At 33.7% G+C, this 21,221-nt stretch overlaps 1 protein-coding gene across 1 annotated transcript in view; it reads left to right on the top strand.

Moving 5' to 3' along the window:
• BRD10 (bromodomain containing 10) overlaps positions 1 to 21,221 on the top strand; it is a 47,342-nt gene that overhangs the window by 1,577 nt on the left and 24,544 nt on the right. The window contains exons 2-5 of the mRNA XM_030257397.4: positions 1,432 to 1,632; positions 5,155 to 6,584; positions 13,575 to 13,651; positions 18,956 to 19,045. Of these exons, the coding sequence (XP_030113257.4) occupies positions 1,432 to 1,632; positions 5,155 to 6,584; positions 13,575 to 13,651; positions 18,956 to 19,045 (1,798 nt within the window). The remainder of the gene's footprint in view (positions 1 to 1,431; positions 1,633 to 5,154; positions 6,585 to 13,574; positions 13,652 to 18,955; positions 19,046 to 21,221) is intronic.

Genomic DNA, 21,221 nt, shown 5'->3' with positions numbered 1-21,221 from the left:
CTGTGTGCGTCTATCAGCCTTATGTTTGCTACGGACACACATGGTGAACTGCCAGCTGGTAAGAGCATTGCTAGTGTTGGAACACTTGAGGGAAGTGGTCTAGAAGTCACCTGAAAGCAGAGTGAATGTATTCAGTATATTTGAAACTGTTTGTGTGTAACAGCAGTTTTGGGACAGTCTGGTAGTAGAGAGGAAGGAGATGAACATAGGGGGGCATGAATGTTCCTAGTTTGCTAGAGTAAAACCTGTTGAAAAAAAAAAAAAAAATCCTGGCTTAATAGAGTTGCTGCTGGCAGATAAATAACCAAATGCAGCTTGGAAGATTTTGTGTTCTCAAATAGCAATATAGGTATTTACTAAAAGATAAATTCAATTGCTCTTGTCATTCTTCCATTTAATGCATGGTCTTTTTAAGATAAATATTAGGAAATACTGAGCTGTCTAAAGATAATCCTACCTCAGTTTATAGTGAGTTTGTCTTGTATTCTCTTTAGAGATTTGTAAAGATTTTTTCATTATGTCTGTGTGCACTAGCTTAATAAAAGTTTCTAGGACCTGTAAATATAAAGGATTATGGAACCTAGAAGTCTCAAAGATCTTTTACAATTTTTAATTAGACAAATTTGTTTGAAGTGTTTAACATAATTTTATTTGTAAAATAAAATTGAAGAACTACTTCTTGGAACAATGTTCTTACACTATTACAGAGTAGTGTATAGGTCAATGATCCTCTTCAAGTGATTCAAGGGAATCAATCAGTATTGCTTGTATAATTCCTGAATACTACAAGCCACAAAAAACTACCTTAGAATGCAGGTTTCTTTTGAATGGGAGTTGGATTTTTCTCCTCTGTCCCTCAAATGTTTTCACAGGTTGTGAAAAACTCATACAAGTCTTAATGGAGTCTTTTGAAACATTTAAAGAACAAATGTGACTTTGCAGACAAATTTACAATGTTTTGTCTTTGAGTTTTTGCAGTTTAAAATAGGATGAAACTGGTATTTAACATACGCTTCCCCAGTCTCAACCAACTAATAGATCCCCAAACCCCCCAACTAATAGATCCCCACCACTCAGCCCCCTATTTTTAGGTATCTGCTGAAAAGGATACTTTCTTATCTTAGGTCTTGTGGAAATTTTTTCTTTCCAAATACTTATGGACTAGGACAGAGAATTCCATCTCCAAATAATATTTGGTAACTTGTGGTAAATATGCAGTTTTTAACTGGTGTGAAAACATAGGTCATATTAGTGTGTTGGGTTTAAGTTTAAAATTTTCTAAATAAATTTACAAAATGGTAAAAATGGCAGGTGAAAAAATAACTGCTTTTTTCTGAGTAAGCATGCTCAATCCATGGTTGGTAGGCTAGGCATTGTGGTGCCACTGGTGCAGAAGTTCATAGTTGTGAATTAGCTTGCTTTTTCTTCTAGGCATTTAAGAGAGAAAACATCATTAGCTGTAACGTCTAGAGGATGCTACGGGCAGGAGGATGAAAAAACAACAGCATGCATTTCTACAAGACGTCGTTCCACACCTCGCAATTTAATAGGTTTGTCAACAGGCGTGTTTGAGTCTGTGATGGTCCAGGTTCTAAGACAAGAGGAGCAACTGAGAGCAAAAGAGGAAAAGAGGTAATAAGAAAACCAATTTTGTTTCAGTTTTAAATAGTTGACTTGCTAGTGTTTTAAAGAGGCTAGCTCCTTATGGCTTGTGGCGCTCTTGTGGTCTCAAGTTCATGGCTTCAATACCATACATCCACAAAGTAAAAGATTAGTACAGCTTCCTTGAAAAATTACGGAAGTCATTTAAGTTTTGAATTAAATTACAGCTGCTATTATTTTAGTGTAGCAAAAATATGTACCCTTGGACAATTTTTCATGCAATAATTATATTAAAAACTACCAGATTGCTTAACTACAGTCTAATTCCATGATCTTGTCACTGCTTCTCTCACTGATAGCCAGAAGCAAATCATCTCTGCCAGTGCCTCTGCTGTTACCTCACTGATGTGGCATTTCAGCTTGTCAGTTAGGTAGTAATTTTAGATTGTTCATATAAATAATACAGAGATTTTGTGGTCTTCTGAAATTTAAGAGTTATATAATTCCAGGCAGTGTTTATTGTTTATACGTTTTACTTTAAAGAAAATGAAGCTTTGAAGTTTATTTACTTTAACAGTAATTTGAGTGACTGTGTCTAAAGATGGCTCAGAATGGTAAGACAGTATTTGCTTCGGGAAGCAAAATGTTGCTAGCTTTTTTCAAAGTTTACGGTTTTGTAGACTTTTTCTCATATGTGACCAGCTTGCTTTTGATTTTGCAGGTCATCTTCATTTTCAGCAGATTTGAAGCTATACAAACAGCTGTCTTAACCGACAGTACTTTTTTCTGTAGAACTTTCTTCTTTCTTCTAATCCACTAATCTTCTAATCACACTTTGCCAAAAAAAAGATAAAGAAATCAAAGATCGCTAGGGTTATTGTTTCTTTGGTAAAATTCTCTTGATTCTTGCTTAACTCTGTTCTAGAACTTGATAACGATGTTATAAAAAAGGATATTCTGATTGGATTTTAAGTCATTGCTAGAGTCTGTAGAACAATTTACTAAACAAAAATTACGCACCTGTTTTAAGTACATTGCTGCAAAACTGTAGTAATTAACTCTTAAGTCCATCTGGATATACTCAAAAGTCCCAGATCCTAGACAAAAGATGATTGATTCAACAGATTGTTCCACAATAACAGAAAAAGACCACAACTACCTTGCTTCTTTACACCCTAAAATTGTGAACTGTACCACTTATTAAGTAAAAAAAAAAAATCTGTCAATGGTTAGCTGATTTAATATTTCTTTGACTCTATTGACCTCTGCAAGTAATTTTGCTTCAGATTTCTTCTTTCAGTTTTATTTCTTAATTGCACCATGTTTTTAAAGTAATTTGGACCTCTCTGTACCAATTGTTTCTCAGCTCACCAAAAATGTTCTGCAAGTAACTTTTCTGAGCACTTTTATGAAAAGGGCTTGGCAATTGGAAGGCCTATAAAGTTGGTTGCACATTTCCAGTGAAGATCACATTTTACCGTGTATACAAATTTTCAAAGTGGTTCACATATAAATGCACATACTTTCAACACTACTTTTATTTGAAAATATATTGCAAATTTCTAAACTTTTGGCTTATTGCTAAAGTATATATTGCATTATTAAGAAGAGAAAATAGTTATTCTGCTACGTTTTTTTGTGTTCCTTAGAAATCTAATACACTGAGGTTGGCACAGAAGAGGTACTTTTTGAACAGTATGGAAGACTGCAGCCTTAGGTATTTTAGTTGGAGAGCACAGTGCTGGTGAATCAGTTGTATTTGGATAGGCAGCATCTGTCCTTCACCCAACTTTAAAATGAGTTATCAGGAACATAAAAAAGGGCTCAGTTTCCGGCCATCTAGTGGGCGAATTAAAGTGCTGGTAGCTGTGACTTACGCTTGTAGCCATAAATAATCTTAGTTTAGAATGTCTAAGAGTTGCATACTTTCAGTCCCAGAAAATTAAGGCTGCAAATGCAAGGGCCTTTCTATAAAACTTAACCTCTTATCTAAAGAAATTGCTTGTTGAAGTCCAAGTTCGTATATAATTCTTAGCTGTAGATATTTAGATACTTTCATAAGACTCAGGCATTTTGAGAATAATAAAACAATTTCAGATTGTTAAGATAGCTAGTCAATAGTTCATGGTTGAAATATATGTCCTTCAAGCTAGAAGCCACTATCAGCTTCATGTTGTCAAAAGAAACATTTTAGTTTATCACTCTCTTTTGCCGAGTTTGGAAGACATTGATGCTTTGAATAGATACATGGCATTTACTTGCTACTTGTTTATGAAGAAAAAAAGTTGGACGTTTGCAGTTTGGAAATAAAGATGTGTAAATTCCAGCAGCAGGTCACATTTGTGTTAGAGGCAGGTGATAGTTTTCACCAGTGATAGAAGCTTCACAGAAAAAGATAAAAAAAGCTTAGGATGAGCTTTAAAAAAGTTTTCTGTAAGTACAGCTGTATCCTAATCCTGTCTTTTGGAATCTGGTTGTACCTTCAGGCAAAAATGTTAGTTTACTAGTGCAGCAGTGTTAAAGAAAAATTACTTCTGTTAGTAACTTTTTATATTTGTATGATTCATGCAGATGTCCAGTTTTCTGCTTTGGAAGTATATTGAAATATCTTGTATCTTAGATGGTAAGCTACATGTAATTGGTTATCTGAAATGGAAGCGTTTCTTTTTCTAACATGTGTTGCCCTTAAATTTCATTATGAATTTACAAATAAAAGCAAATAGAAATTTTCTGCCTATCATATGACGTTTACATACTGCTGTCATGTTCCCTCTTGCTAGTGTTTTGTGTGGACTCCCAGATTACTCAGTAGTTTTTACAGGCTTCTGGTTACTGATAGCCTCTTTCTCCAAAAGCATGTTATTTCTGCTCTGTCCTGTATTTTTGATAGGGGGATCAGAACTGAATATATCTTTTCAGGTGAGGGCAAACCAGTTAATGTAATAATATTTTATTTTTGGTTTTATTTCCCATCACATTCTTCGTGATTATTTCTTTTTTGACCACCATTGCAAACTCACTAGTAGTACAACTTTGGGTGGGAGGGAAAATGGCTCTTGTGTGTGTAAATGAAGCACTTGGCAATTAGGCATGTATTCTTGTGTGATGAGGAGGGGAGATACAAGGGAGGTAACGTGAGCCACATGGCAACCATTTCAAAACAAGATTTACCTGGAATTTGTTTCAGAAATTTTTATATGGCTGGTTTGTTGGAAATATTTAATCATGATTAAAAGGGATTGAGGAAGGAAATAAATATTTTTTAATACCTGAAAGTCTAAACAACTCAAACTATTGATACATGCCAGGCTTTTTTCTTATATTTTTCCCTTCTTTAAACTAGTGGTGGTAGAAAAAAATGACAATTATTTCCCATTTTGGTTGATGTGTTCTGCACTGCACAGTAAGACAAACTGAAGTAAAACTTCAGTTTTACTATTCTCTCTTTAACTTCGATATAAGTATGTTTGCCATACTGTAGTTCTGTTTTTTCCTCTCTCATTTCTTTTTGTTCATCTACTATCTTAATTTTCATGAAATTTCTTTTAATAGGCAGAGAGATCAAGAAAGAAAAGAAGCAGAAGAAGCTAGTCAGAAAGAAATAGAAGAATGGGAAAAATCACTTTTAGCTCAAGCGGCACCTACAAGGATGGAGACAATGTGGGAGATTCCAGCTATTGGTCATTTTCTTTGCTTGGCACAACAGATTTTAAATTTACCTGAAATAGTATTCTATGAATTGGAACGCTGTCTTCTGATGCCGCAGTGTAACGTTTTTTTATCTAAAATAATGACTTCTTTGTTAAGTCCTCCTCATCGCAGACCTTCATTACATCGCAGGCCTACATTTTCCTACAGGACTTGGGAAGCAGCACTCAGAAAGAAAGTGCAACACTGGTATACTGTTGTGGGGCAGAGCGACAATCCTAATGGTGCTGCAGAAAAGCTTGGATTGTGTCCCCAGTTTTTCAGAGTTCTCGGAGAAGTTAATCCCTTGGAGGAAAAACCATTTCATGAGCTACCGTTCTATCAGAAAGTATGGCTGCTAAAAGGTCTCTGTGACTTTGTATATGAAACACAGAAGGATGTTCAGGATGCAGTGCTAGGTCAGCCTATCCATGAATGCAGAGAAGTAATTCTTGGTTATGACTGCTTGGAAAATGCATATGTTCACTTTCCACAGTTCTGTGGTGCAGATGTTCGAATTTACAAACAAAAACCTTTCCAGGCTCCTGAATTCCCATCTCTTCCCATCAAAGTTAAAAAAGTGCCACGTATTAAGCTGGAAAGAGTAAAACATGACTGTGGAAGCAAAAGCAATGGGGAGGTCAGTTCTGCTGGGAGAGAACTGATGTGTCACTCCAAGCCAGAAGGAGAGAAATGTATGGACACTGTTATCTGTCCAGAGAAAAGAACACGTTTAGGTAGCTTTAGAGTCACTACAGAGGAAATGAAGGTTGACTGTGAAATAAAATCCTCAAGAGTTTGTGACATAAAAAAAACTGGTTGTTATAAAGAGAACTTGAGGAATTTGATTACTTCAGGAGAGATTGTAGATATAGGTGGTCACCCTAGTTCAAAAGAAATAACAGATGTGGAGAATGGACAAGGTTGCACTGAAATGGCTAGAGTAAGATCTGAGCTGAGTCCATGCAAGGATAACACACTGAAAGCTTGCCAAATGCATGTCAACGGCACTTACAATGAAAACCAAGGCAGAAATTATCATGAGTCTGCTGAAGAAACAGTGCTAGAGGCCTTACTGCAAAATAGTAAGAAACTAAATAAGATGCTGGCAAAAAAGAAGAAAAAGAAAAAAAAGAAGTTGAAGGATATTCTAAATGAAAATCTACAGAGAAAACTTGATGACTTGCAAAGAAAGCGTGAGATTCATCTTCATCCATTCAAATCTTATAAATCTGAGATCCAGAACAAGTTGTTTTTAATTAAAAAGAAAGCAAAACATAAGAAGCACAAGTCTGGTAAGTTGGCATTTTTACTTACAGTAAAAATTAGTTGTTTTCTTAATTGATAAATCTACATTTTACATTGTGAAAAGGAGAGTCGTATTGCATCAGACAATTCGGATATTAGCTTTAGAGTCAAAGTTACCTACCCAATAACACAACCATGTAAAATACTGGTTGATCAAACTGTGATTCATTTGCAGAATGTATCTTTAGAGAACATAATTAATTGCAAGAGTTAATTTGTTGCAAAAAATATTCAGAAGAATAAATGTAACTGGTTAGTATCAGAGTGTCACTTGAAGGCATTTTATGGAATTTCACAGCAATTGTGGAAATGTTTCTCCATTTTCTGGTAATATTATCTTATCCAAATTATGAAGAAACACAGAGTAATTACATGAGATGATGAATCTAAAGTCATTCATAGTGAAATTGTGCAATCTCAGGTCACCAAACAGTACTGTGTTTTTTGACTGTGGGCCTGGGTCCAGCAATCAGGATGCATCAGCATCAGAATTTATGCTGATGACATTTTTATTACAGAATTGGGCAGCATCTGGTTAAGTGTTTCAGGTAAGTAATACACAACCCAGATTTTGGTTAACTCACTGGAAAATTTCAAAGGTATCTGCAAAGAGTAAAGTTGTAAAAACCTTAAGTATGTTCAAATTGTTCAGGTAGCTGTAGTATTTTTGGTGTAATGTGAAGCAATGTAAAAGCTTAATCCTTTTGAGTCCTCTGCTAGATTTTAGCAGATTCTTTCCAACATTATTTTTGATGATGGACAGGCTGCTTTACAGAACAGTGTAGACTTACACATAAATATTGGATTTCATCTGAAAAGCAGAAAGCCAAAACCAAGAATCTGAGTGACAAAAAAATGTCTTCTAAAGGTTAAGAAGCTAGCCAGGATCTGCTGGCAGTGCATGTAGCTAGAAATCAAATTTTAAAGCTAAGAGAACAAGTAATATTTAGATCCTAAATATTTGCACAGAACAGCCAAAGAACTGTCTTACTATTTAAATCACAAATTGCTCCTTCCAAGATATTTCACTGCTCAAATCTAAACAGAAGTTTCAAGAGTTGCAGTTGAAGTTGATATATTCATTCAGGGAAATGAATGTAGTTTACATTTGCCTTTGTGACTTAGCTGTTCAAGTGTGTCAGTGTTTTCAGTCTTCTTAAAACCAAGCAAATTGAATAACAACCCAAATGGCAGTCTAGGACTCTAGTTTGGAGGCGTGTTGTCCTTTATATGTTGATACATTTCCCATCTTATTCTGACTACTTCTTCATTTGACTTTGCTGGAGACAATTTTGCAATAACATTACAGCATTGCAAGAAAGAGCTTTTATTCCTATGGTTGTTAAGCCTCCATTAGTTCTGTAGCTGCTAGGCTGAAATAGATAGGATTGGATTCAATTTGTCCAAATAACTTGTTGTTTTGTAATGTTTCCTAATGTTTAAGGCTAAGTAGTATTTCTTAAAGATTGTCTAAAATTAAATCTTCTGTTTAGGGATTCTCTTAAAATGTAGAGCAGAAAAAGTGATTTAGTAAAACTTGTTCTGAGTCCCCAAAGACATCTAATTTAAATCTGATCCTAGTCATAATAACTCTTTACAACATTCTTTAAAAGTACAGTAAGTAGAAAAGAACATAAGGAATGTAAAAGTGAGTACCTCTCATTGCTTTTCAACAAAATTCTACTTTTCCTGCTATTGATTCTCTTAGGCAGCTAAACGTAACTGAGTCACAGTTTGTCTTTCTATTGAGATGATTTGCACATTCCTGACTTGCTGTGGCAGTGGTACCCATAGTGAATATAGACTGGCCATGCAGTTTTTCCATCTGAAAACTTCACAGAAATATTGTGAGCAGAACTTACTGGAGAATACAGCTATGTTATGACCTTTACTATAGTGACAAGAGTTTTCTTACCATTTATGAAAAGGTGTGACCGCTTTACTGAATCTGTGTCTTTGAAACAAGGTGGTGGTTATTATTGTGGCAGTGTTCTGTGTCAGAATTATTAACAAAGTAGTACTGAATGTAATGGAAATACTGAATGTAATGGAAAGACAGAGTCAGAGCAGTTCTGTAAATTACTGCATGCTATGCATTAATTTTTAAATGTTATTTTCTTACTGGAGTTAGATAAGTTTCAGTGCAAGGCACAGTGCGAGAGCATGAGAATCCTACACCTGTATGTTTGAAACAGAGATCGGATGAAATTCAGAAACATCTATAAGGTTGAAAAATAGAAGGGACCAGAGGCTGCTTGAAATAACTGTGACGTGCTTGATGCAGAGGTAGTAGTAAATGTAAATTGAATCTCTTTTTATTCCAGTTGATCTAGAAAACACGAATACAGCACATGATTTTAGAAGAACCTTGGATGTAAATCCTGTACCATATACTCATACTTTGGAAAATTCATGATTGTCAACTTGCTTGAAGTGCATTTTACTATATATTTTATTTTTTTAGAGTGCCATTACATTTTGTGTAGGAAGTCAAGAATTGCTTGAATATGAGAAAATTAATTCAACAGCCTGGCAGCAATTTTGTAGTGCCTGGTTTACTGTTCTTAGGAATTTAATCTTCAGAAGACTTCTGGAGACTTTCTGATATTGTAAAAACTTCGTTGCGTTGTCTAGCCTGTAGATACAGGAACAACCTATTGATCCTGTTGAAAACATTAAGTGAGGTATTCCAGCAAGTAACAATGTACTCCATGCATTAAGCTTCAGTGCCACTGTCTTCAGAAACCACTCAGGTTTTATAGGGTTTGGACATTATTCTGTAAATCAGCAATATTAATGCACTTCTTCAGACTGACTTAGCTCATTTGTCTATATAAAAGTGTGTGCTGTGCCAATAAACTCTATAATAATGTTTCATTTTCCATACTGTATCATGTTATATTTTGTAAAAGAAGAGCTGTTGTGAGCAAGATAGAAGAGTAGGAAGTTAAAAGAAAATAGGATATGTAGAGTAGTTGCCAAATCTTTGAAAGACACAAAGTGTGTCTTAAAATTTGTTAATGGAAAGATAACGGGGCCTGTTATTAATTTTGAGAACCCTGCAATTGCTGCTAGAATTTAGTGAAAAAACCAGAAATTCTTGCAGTTGGACAGGGCTAATTTAACTGTATTCTACCATGACAAATACTACTGAGTTAGTGTTTGATATTAAAAACATGTTTCCCCATCTGGGATAATGAGACTCTGCTCCATATCCAAGAAAAAAGTTGCAGTTTTATAAAAACTAATTATTAAAGTAAGATTTTATTTCAAATTGCACTGTGTTGTCATGTTATAATTTGAAGCATGGATTGACATTGCTTTTGTTCTTCAAGGAGAAGCCACAAGAACTCATATACCAGAGTTCATAATAAAAAGTTTAACTAGATCTGTAAAAATGTTTCTGTTGTCAAATCACATTGATTCCAATGTAGAAGTTATAAATGGGTTTTATTGTTCTTGCTGAAGTAATTTACAAGTGTCAAGAACATTTGTGGGATTTCATGTTTTATTAGTCTCATTTTTATGACAAAAATAGTACTAGAAGAGATCTGAATTATCTCTGTGTTTTCCCTTCTTCACGCTTAGATGGCAAGACAAACTTGAGATGGCTTATGTTTTAGTTGTATCTAATCTCCCTAATGAGGTTTCTGGATGCTCATAATTAGTCTTCAGTTACATAGTTGATTGCTATTCACTGACAGTGTCTGTAGAATTTGCTTCAGCTTGAAAGGAAAACCTATGGTAGTCAGATTTCCCCAGGACCCACTGAACTTAAGTTCAATGTCTAAGAATTTTCACAGAGCTGGCTAAGTGGTTCTTGGTTAATAAAATGTTGACTTCCTGCGAACTGCTGTTGGGGATAAGATGCCTCATAGTCTCTTCCACTTTAAACTGAAACCAAACTGAGATACGGAGCCTTTTGGAAAAGGCTGTGTGGAGACATAATTACTGATTATGGCACAGTAAATTGTTACTGGAATATCTTTAAACGTGGACAGGAAGTAGGCTGTGTTAAATTGAGTAGGTGAACTAAGCAGGTTATGTATATGAGATTCTTAATTTATAAATATTAAACTAAGGTTTAATGAGGTTATACTAAGGTTCTAAGGTTTTTCTTATTGATTGCTTTTAGTCAGTAATTAATTTTATTTGTATATTGAGTATGCTCTGAAAGACACAGTGCACCATATTTCAAAATGTGATCTAATTACTGTCAGAAACATTACTTCATCTGCTCAGGAATTCATATAAGCCTTTGAGATAGTTTCTTCATCCAGGATTTTGGACAAAAGATCTCTAACAGACCTCAGTGAAGTGATTTGAGAAATTGCCTTTTACTAGTGGTTTTGTTATCCCAAGACAGCATTAATAGCTGAGTGTTTGTAACCAATTACATAGAAAACATACTTAAGTTTATTACACATTTGCAAGTCTGGGTGCTGGGGGGTTATGCACAGAAGCATCACACCTCTGGGTTACAAAACTGAATTTTTATGTACTTACTAAAAATGTATTTCACCTGTGTAATATGTATGAATTGCAGATAACTGCCAATTGTGAAAGATTTGGTTCCTGTTACCATTGTTTAAAGCTGAGAAAGGATTTTTGGAAAACTAGGTACAAGCTTTTTTAAGAGGCAGAAATTATTAATAGTACCACTACAACTTCTTTCTAATATAAATTTTGTATTTAAAAGGGTGTTACTGAGGTAGAAGATGAATTTGCCATAAGCAGTTTGCTGTATATATTAAGTATCTGTAGGGTTTTTTTTCATTTTTAATACATGATGTCAAAAACCACCTACCCCTTAGGACATCTGGTATCCAAGAAATGCAACAAAGACTGTGACATTGCTCTATAAAGATGTGTGCTTAGCTCACAGCAGTTACCAGCAATTCTGTAAGTCTTTTGGTACATATATGTCAACACATGTGCTTTGTGATATGTCAGACTCTATTTTTAACTAATGAGTAAAGCTCATTTTCTTGTGCTTTTAGATGGTTTCTTTTAATTCTTGGTCTGTCTGTAACTCTTTATCTACTTCATGCTTTTCAGATGCAAGAAAGAAATTATATGAAGAAAGAAGTGTTTATTTTATTTGGGTTTCTAATGATTTATAATTATTTCTAAACTTTTTCCTTCTCCTTTTCATAAGGATATATTGGGGGAAAAGAGAAAGAATATTTCAGTTTAACTGTTACTTGTTGAATTACACTGCATCATTCATCATATAGCACTGGATGCTGAAAATAGTCAAGTAAATACTTGTTGAAAAATATGTTGAAAGTATTAAAGTAAAATGAAAATTCAATTCGAAACATATTGAAATTTTCCTTTTTGTAAATAAGCAAGACAATCTAGCTGCTTTATTTTTTGTCATTTTATTTCCAGATAATATTTTTTAAAAGGGCTATAGTAAGGTGCCACCATATGACCAGGCATCTTTTTGAGTAATTTTGTCAAGAAAGCTTCTAAGCATCTACTTCAATTCTTTCAATGAACAGCATTGTTTTCAGTAGTAGCATGCAGCCGTATTCATAAAGCATATAACAAAAATGTGTTCATTTTTGCCCATTGTCCAAATGTTTGAGTTATTGTTCTAGTAAACAAACTTCTCTGCTTTATCACTTGTTCTCTAATGTGAAATATATAAGTATTTATTTTTGGTAGTTGAGCGCTCTTTAAATTTTTAAGTAGGTTTGGTATGGGTAATTTCTATGTTACTTTATTGGTTTTAATATAGTTTGATTTTATGTGGAGTTCCAGATCTAGATTCTTCAAGCCCTGTGCCTTGTCCCATAAGTGTGTTTATTTCAGAGTCAGGTAAGATGTTCAGGAAACTCACAGTGTAATAAGCTGGAGAAATAGATATACAGGCATCTATGAATAATTGTATATACGTGTACATATGCATTTGCACGCACTTGAAGTATCTGCTAGGAAGAAGGTTAAGTGCAATATTTTCATTAATTTAAATATTGAATCTGCCTGTGCTTGTAGTATTATCAAGTGCCTGCAATCATGCTAGTTGACAACAAATTCCACATTAAATTATTACTTTCTTCAATAATAAGAAAAAATCATTTAATGTGGAATTATTCCACATTAAATCATTATTTTCTCTTTTTGTTTAAGCTTTTATATTATTGTTTGGTACTCCTGAATGTGAACAAGTGATAAAGATAGAATGATGCTTTTGGCCTGAGTGAACAAGTTAAAGGTGATCTTGTTTGAATTTACCATATGAATGTATAAATAACCATAAAAGAAAAGTTGCTGTCTTGCTTGGTGACATAACTATTTGATTTGAGAAATATATATGATTTTTAAACTCTTATACTGTAGGCAGTAAAGCACTTCCTTACCTTAGCAGAGATTTTTTTCTTACATCAATGCACAGCTTCATGTGAAGTGCATTGTAGGAAGTTGTTTACCTTCTGCTAAAAATGTTAGGTATTCCCACAGGCAAGAAAAACAAATCAGCCTAATTTCCTTGGTAAATTCACTATGTTCAATCAGGGATTTCTAGATACTGCTTGTGTTTTCAGGGTATCTTTTTACTATTAGATCCAGATATCCCAGATCCTAATGTGTGGTTCTTTAGAGTGTTAGAGAAACAAATCTTGCAGGTAAGATGCTATATTTCTTATGTTTGTCTTAAGTTCTGGATTTCACTTCTTTCAGAAGAGTGGTGTCAATGTTACTTTTATGACTTAGATTTTTAGGTGCTGTATTATTGAAATTGTAGATTTTTCTTCTTTTTTTTCCTTCCACTCCACACAAAAGACTGCAGCACACAGATACTTTTTTGACGCTTGCTTCTGCTGAGTCTAGTTCTGATTCATCATGTTTACATGACTTACTGAAAACCATCTCTTAGTTGCAGTTTAACTTACAAGTCTGTATGTAATTTGATTTTATTAATAAAGTACAATGAACAGCATTATGAAGCTTTTCTCTTTTAATCTTACAAGGAAAAAAATCGTTATCTAAAAAAGCAATCACAAAGAAGAGGAAAAGTGTCAGAAAGTCTACCATACCAGAATTTCAGGTAAATTACTTTAATTTTTGTTTTAAGCACTTGAAATCTGAATGTCTATGAAATAAGTCCTTTAGGTCCTGATAGAGACCTTGGAAATACCCACTGAAGCATCTTCTAATTTTAAAGGCTTAAATTGATACTTTTGGAAACACATTTCACCTTCTCGAGGTAGAAAATATTTTACCATTTTTTTGATGCGCAGCTTGAACACTATTTTCAGTATGGTTTATGATGGCAGATATATCTGTTACAGTATAAAACCTGTAAAACCTAGGACTTGTCAAAGACATTTTTATGGTCCACATAACTGTATGGGTTAAAATTACTTCATTTTATATGAAGTGTGAGATGTGGTTCTTGAATTGAAATTTGTCTTGGTTAACTGAAGGACTTGCAAAATCTTTATAGGCAACTGTGCTCACCCTGCTTGCAGCTGTTACTCCTTATTGGCATGTGATTTCTAGGCCTCTAGGACCTCTTAGGCTATAGAAAGCAACAAGAGTATTAATTACACTGTATGGTTTTATGGTACTGTAGTAGAAGTATTACAGTACTTCAATTCTAAATTGCTGTCTATGTGTGAAAGGCTGCTTGGATGGAAGTTTTCCTTTGCCTTTTTTTTTTTTTTTTTCTTTCAGAAGGCAATCTGTGTGAGCTGGCCAGTAGGTTCACTGTTTTTTAAGTCACTCACCCTGAATCAGTTCATTCCATCGTTATCATGTGTTTCAGATGGAGCTAGTAGAATTTCTTGTGTTGAAATTGGTTAGTAACAGTCAATATTGAGAGATGAGTGATATTTAAATGTACACTGATTTTATCTATATTGTCATGTGGGTGGCTAAAATGTTTTCTAATAGCTCCAGAAAATAGGTACATGTCTAATTTTTTTTTTCCAAGCACATTATCTGCATGCCATGGATATATACAGTTAGTTTGGAAATAATTCTTACATGATTAAACATCTGCAGTTAAGTAGTCTATCTAAAACTTAGCCCAACCTTTTAGCTTTAGTAGAAGCTAAACTTAAGTATATCTATCTAAGTGTATACTTATCTTCTGTAAAACCTTATATTAAAATGTGCAAAATACTTCTGACTCTTTTGATCAAAGCTAGGACTCATATCTGTTTTAGGTGAGGCTCCGACTGATTAGTATGGAGCAGTTTAAACTTATTAGGGAGTTTTTTAACAACTTAGCCTGTCTCTTCCAATAGGTTTGGCCCTTACAAGAATTTGCAAATATTAAACCTTTTATATTTGGAATAATACTAAGACTTTTGGGAGTCTAGTAATTTAGGCTTCAATATACTCTTCCACACATACACAAATGGCCAAACATTATGAAATTGTATATTTAAAAAATATTTGGTAAAACAGTTTAGAGCTTACAGGCCCTGTGAAATATGATGGGAGGGCATAACCATAAGAATATTGCTATTCATGTCTATATGTCAGTTCTTTTGGAATGAAAGTTAATAAATTAGGAAGTATAATATGTTTAATGTGCCTGCAGTCCACGAATGTAAAAAAAACCCTAAACCCAGCGGGAACGCAGTTTAGGTTATAAGATTAGGTTTTGTACTTAAGTATAGATCTTCTGAAAATCACCTCTTGTCTTTAAAACCTAATTAATTAGTGCTAATAAGTCTTTTAATATGTGAAGTGACACAAATAAAAATCAGTTATTAGCAGAAATTCAGAAGGTAATAGTGCTACTTAATCTAACATTTAGAATGCCATTTTTGTGAAATATAGCTCAAGCTTGCTTTGAAAAAAATCCCCAAAATACTGCAAACAAACAACACAAATTCAAATCAAAATCAGATGCAAGTTAAATTCTTTTTACCAAATAAAAATGCACAAAAACCGAGTCCTGGTTTTAATATTTTGAGAATTATTGGAGAAGTGGGTTTACAGCTTCATAGATCGTTATCTACTTGTCTCTTGCTTATTATTCTGAGTTCCAAGCTTCTTTTTACTGTTGCTCATTAACATTTTAAGGAAATTAAAGGTAGTTATAGGTGCTGTACAGGAGACACTAATGTGTTTTGAGGTTTTTTCCCCAGTTACAGAGTACATTTAAGTTTGGTAACCAGTGCTTCACTTAGCCTTCTCTCCTTTTGCCTCATGTACATTCATACATAGCTGCATAGATCTACATGTATGATAATTAAGGAGAAAAGGAACATGCATGGTCTGTTTCAGTGTGTCTTTAACAATTTAAATTATATCATCTATTAATCTATCTATTATATCATCTATTAAATGTATATCTCAAGAGGGGGCTATATGGACATTTCCCACAAGTAGATGTCAGTGATAAAAGAGCAGCTTCATAGGAAATACAATTATAATTAGCAGTCATTACACAAATAACTTGAAATAAAGCATGAGACCCTGTTGAAGTGAGTTAAGATTCTATAAAAATTTTGTCTAAGTTAAGGGGGCAAGGAAAGAGCATCAGTGATCTGGGGAATACACTAGGTTCTAAGACACTGAAGAATTCATTTATAAGTTGATTACAGGAGAGTCCCAAGTTGGAATGGAGCTTGAGCCCCCTGTCTTGCCTTAAAAAGTTCAGGGCAGATTTTTTTTGTCTTTTTTCCTTGAAGTCCTAGGAGTCAATGAGGATCTTTGAGAGATTACTGAGATCTGAGGTTGCATCATAACATGAAAGTTGAACACTGAATTTTAAATTTTATTGAATGTCTGAAGCTTCCACTTCAGTTGGAATACAATTGGTATACAATTGAAAAACAGGATGCTTATTGCTTATGAAAAATAAGTCTATATGTAGTAAGTACTGTGCCAGATGTGATGGTGTTTTTGTTGAAGTTAACATGTACACAACTAATGAGATTATATTAATGTAAACATTTACAGGCTGAATCTTTAAGCCACTATGTAGTGTTCTAGAGAGTAGGAATTAATCTCTCATTCTGTCTGATAATTCAAAATAGAAATATTTTTTCACTTGAGATTATTTTCTTCATGATAGGTGATTAGAAGACATCTTCTTCAGAAAACATATGTGAAACTACCAGCAAGCTATCAAAATGTGACAAAATTATTAGATTGTAACATTAATACCTTTTTTTTGCCTTCATATTAATTTACCCATTAAAACATACAAAACAGGTTAGGAGACAATATCATTTGCAGAAAATTCAATCATTAAGTTCTGCCAGTTACCAGCCATAAGCAAAGAACACTGAAGTGTAAATAAGAATCTCATTGGGAGAAATAGCATCTAGAGTCCATATCAAAATATATGAAGTACACAACACTTTGTTATTTTCATCACTGTTCTTTTCATCCTTCCTTCAAAACACTAGCTTCATTCTCTAAGATAGGAAGTGCTAACCATATGAGAGAATTAGCTTTTTCCCAGTCAGTGTGCATTTTTATTTTCTCATCTCAAATCACACTGTGAATGAAAAAATCTAAGTTTTTTCTTTAGCCCTTTTTGTAGTGCTTTTCAGTTCAGTATTAGAGTATTTAAAACACTAAGCTAATTTTGACTGTAAATCCTCCAAGCATAGCTGCTGTTACCTTCCTTACTTTATCAGTAGGCAATTGACACACAGTTATGACCCTCAAATGTACATCTCATCTGATGAAAATTGCCACTTAGAGATTTGATTACTCTTTCCTGTCACCCCCAACCCCAAAGCAATTAAACTTTATTTATTGGCATTATTTTTTGCATTGATGTAGTTTGAATTGGTCTCAGAGGAAAATAAAAAGCAGCAATAGAATTTGGTAACTGAATTGTCGGGTGTACAGTCAAAAAATAGATTATAGTTGTGTAGGGAAAACCTTTAATTCATGCCTTCATTGACTTTTGTCAAGGACTTTGTGATGTACTTTTTTGTGTAATAATATAGTGTCATAGATTTCTTCACAGGTCAGACACAGACAGTATTTGTCTTCAGTTTATATTTTAGGTATCTGGGACTCCTTTAAGTGCAGGACATGCATTTTGAACCTAATTACCCATAGAGTTACCCATTCTGTTTCCTGGGTTAAGAGAGATATTTTTCACGAGTAAATTTTGCATACACTGTCTGTGGCTAGACACTGCCAATTTCTGTATTAACTTGTTGTTCTAAACTTGATAAATGTGAAAATGGTAAACTTTGATACGAGTCACTCCATTTCCTCAATTATTCAACTGTACACAATGTTATGAAAATAATGGCACATGTGCACTAGAATTTCCTGAAATTTACTTTGCTAAAAGTGTTAATTCAGTGTTTTGATAGATGACTAGCAAAAGTGCTTCTTTTAATATGAATTTGCTGAAAATCTAAAACTGCACTTGAATTTGAAGTAAAAATTTCTTGTTATAAACTACTGATTTGAGAAAAATGCTTAGCAGTTGTTTGATAAAAACATTTTTGTGAGGGTGTGTTTTGTATGAGATTTTAAAATTTCATTTCCTTAAATTATTGCTACATGTTTTCAGTAAAAAGGAAAACATGTCCACCTGAGGGTGTTCAGAACAAGCAAATCTTCATATAACAGAATCCAAAAGAATTTAACCTCTTAATAATTTCTAGGTTTTTAAGTCTTAACTTGCCTTAGATGATGGTAAGACAAAATATACAGATCACCTTTGTTTGACAATTTTTTCAAGAAAATAGCATCCATTTTCTGAAAAAACAGAAAAAGCTGATTTCTAAAGACAAGAATTAGAAGAATACAATACTTTTTCAAAACACACATTAAGTAGGTAGATTTGGTAGATGACTAGGTAGCTGTAGAATCATCAAGGTTGGGAGAGACCTTCAAGATCATCCAGTCCAGTCGTCCATCCAGCACTACCCCTGTTACCCCAAAACCACTAAACCACATCAGCAGATACAGATTCCTTTTGAATATATCCAGGTAAAGTTATGTTCAAGAAAAGTTGTACCAAATGTAATGTGTTACAAACACAGCATACTACAAAGCTAGTATACTTGTGCCAGGGAATTTTTTGGTACTCAAAGCTGTTCTAAGTCATCACTGTACTTGAGACAAATTTGGAAATTGTCATTCACAGAAGTTTTAAGAAAATACCTACATTTTGAAACGGAATCTTACAGGTAGAGATATGGTTTATGTCTGAAGAGCAGTAGTATTTTCTACTTAGATTTTCCTTTTTTCAGCAAGTCCTGATTTTTATTTGGGTTTTTAAATGTTTAAAAACACTATAAGAAAACACAAATGATGGCACTAAGTATTAATGTGCTTTTAAATTTTATTTAATTTCACTGTACATTTTCCAAGTCCCACATCACCAAGTGTTTGTGTTCATTTGTTTTTTTAGCTTATTTGCACTAATCTTGATGAACTCAGGGAATTAATCACAAAGATTGAGAATGAACTCAAAGATCTGGAGGACATTAAAAAGAAATCGGTATGTGACATTAAAAGCTTTCTCTTGTATTGATACGAAACAGTGTCAATTACTTGCTGAGGTCTGTCGTCTGAATTTTTTATGCTTTCCAGTAACTGCATGAAACTTCTTAAGGTTGATACCTGGAGACTGTAATCTTTCCTATGTGTAATGCTCTTTTCTCAATGTTTTTATGATAAGTGAATTCAGTACCTGTGTTTGCACTTCTCCATGCCAAAAGAAAATATAGATAGTGGTAATACCTTAGAATGAATAATTCATCTCCGTTAAACATGTGACTGTTTTGCCCTGAGAACAAGTTCTTACCAGCAAATAATTATAGGATAGAATTCTCATATCTGCCTATGCAGTGTTGATCAGAATTTATAGTGAGCTAGAATTCTGAATTCCTCTTTTTTGCATGTGTTATTAAAATTTACTTTGTTTAATATTTATTGAAGGAATTTGTACCAGAAAGCATGCTATCTGGCTTTTGATGTCAGATTGAGATACAAATTTTAGCAATATACACTGGATCACTGAGTTTGTGCAACTGAAAACCTCAAAGGAATAACGGACGAGAATCCAGTATGCCTTTTGTAGAAGGCAGTGATTCCTATTAAAATGGCAGATGGGTTTAAATACATTAATAGTACTCATTGAAACAGCTCTCTACAGAACTCTTACTACTTTTTTCATTGTAGTTCTGTTGTTGAACCTTTGGTAGGCACTTCTGTGGTGGCATTTCTATGAAAAAGAAGTAGTTAGGAGTGTTGATTTTTCTGTTAGAAATCAGGCTGGTTTTAATTCAATTGAAAGTTTATAGTCTCATGAAGAATCAATATATTCCTAAATTATTTCAGTAGGGGAGAGTGCTGTGGTAGAAGAGAGACAAGTAAGTTAGGATTCTGAAAGACAAGTATCAGTGCAATTAACGTAATTGTTAATGTAGGTAAAGGGGTAATACCAGCCTAATCTTGAAATTATATTGTAGTTGCTAAATTGAAAACTGCTTTTATCATAAGAATGCCAAGAGGTTGTCAGAAAGGCTAGGTCAGCAATAGGCTAAACCCCCAAAAATTAGAGTATACATATGCTAAAATAGCATATAGAGTATATTGATATGCTGCAGCATATCAATAATCTTAGTGTAGGTGAGACTTTCAGTCTACTAGTAAAACTGTAGGAGCATTACTCCTTCAAGGGTAGACAAATGCTTAATATGTCATAATTGGACTGCAAACTGAAATCTGATTATGTCATTATCTAAGTAAGTTGCATGACTTAAGCAGGAATGCTATGTTTAGTTCTAATTGCACCATCTCAAAAAACCCAGACAGTTAAGTACGGAGGAATCAAGATGCAATTCATTCAGCATTCTGTAGTTAGGTAAGACAATCTTTTGTTGTGTCTTTATAGACCTGTCAAATAATGACTCTGTGTCTCTAAACACTTGTGTTGTTAGAAATTTTATGTAAAGAAAAAGGGTTAATTGCTGAAGAAGTGGTTATAAGGAAACAGTAAAATGAGATACTGGTTTTGGGAAAAAATATTTATCAGGGAAGTGTTATATTCACCTTCTAAAAATTCAAATAGGGAAATGTTAAATTAGGTGAATAGTTATAAATTTGAACTTGTTAAAATGAAATTTTGCTTTGTAAGGAAAGTCTTTAGGATTTCATTTTTGAAGTCTTAACACCTTGTGTCATTATGTTTGATGTCTGAAAAACTGGAGTAAATGCAGACTTTAATTCTTGATCTCTAACCGAATGACAGTGGCAGTATCAGAAGCATCCAGAATTAAGTTTGTCCCATTTTTTGAAGTGTGTATTCTGTTATAAGTAAAACAATTTCATAATTTGATAATGGAAATTTGACCTAATGTTAAAGTTTATTTTAATGATCACACTTACATGCTGTTCATTGGCTTATTTCTTGTTTTAAGTGAAAGATGGTGATGTTCTTACTACTTCATGGTAATTTAATATTGATTTTTGTTTCCAGTAATGACCTGAGTGAAGCTATAGAAATCTTTCTTCTTCACAACTGACCTTCTTGGTAATTTCAGTTGTAGTAGTTGATAGCACATGCTACTGAGATAAACCTTCAATGCAAGCTTTACTGTTGCATTCAGTGCAAACATATTTTAGAATTACAGCTTATTTAACTTTAAATTGAGACTTTCAAGTATAACCTT

Source organism: Taeniopygia guttata, chromosome Z (genome assembly GCF_048771995.1).
Source record: "Taeniopygia guttata chromosome Z, bTaeGut7.mat, whole genome shotgun sequence".
NCBI classification, from domain to species: Eukaryota; Metazoa; Chordata; class Aves; order Passeriformes; family Estrildidae; genus Taeniopygia; species Taeniopygia guttata.
Note: the sequence above shows the minus strand (reverse complement) of the source record. Positions and strands in the feature narration are given on the sequence as shown.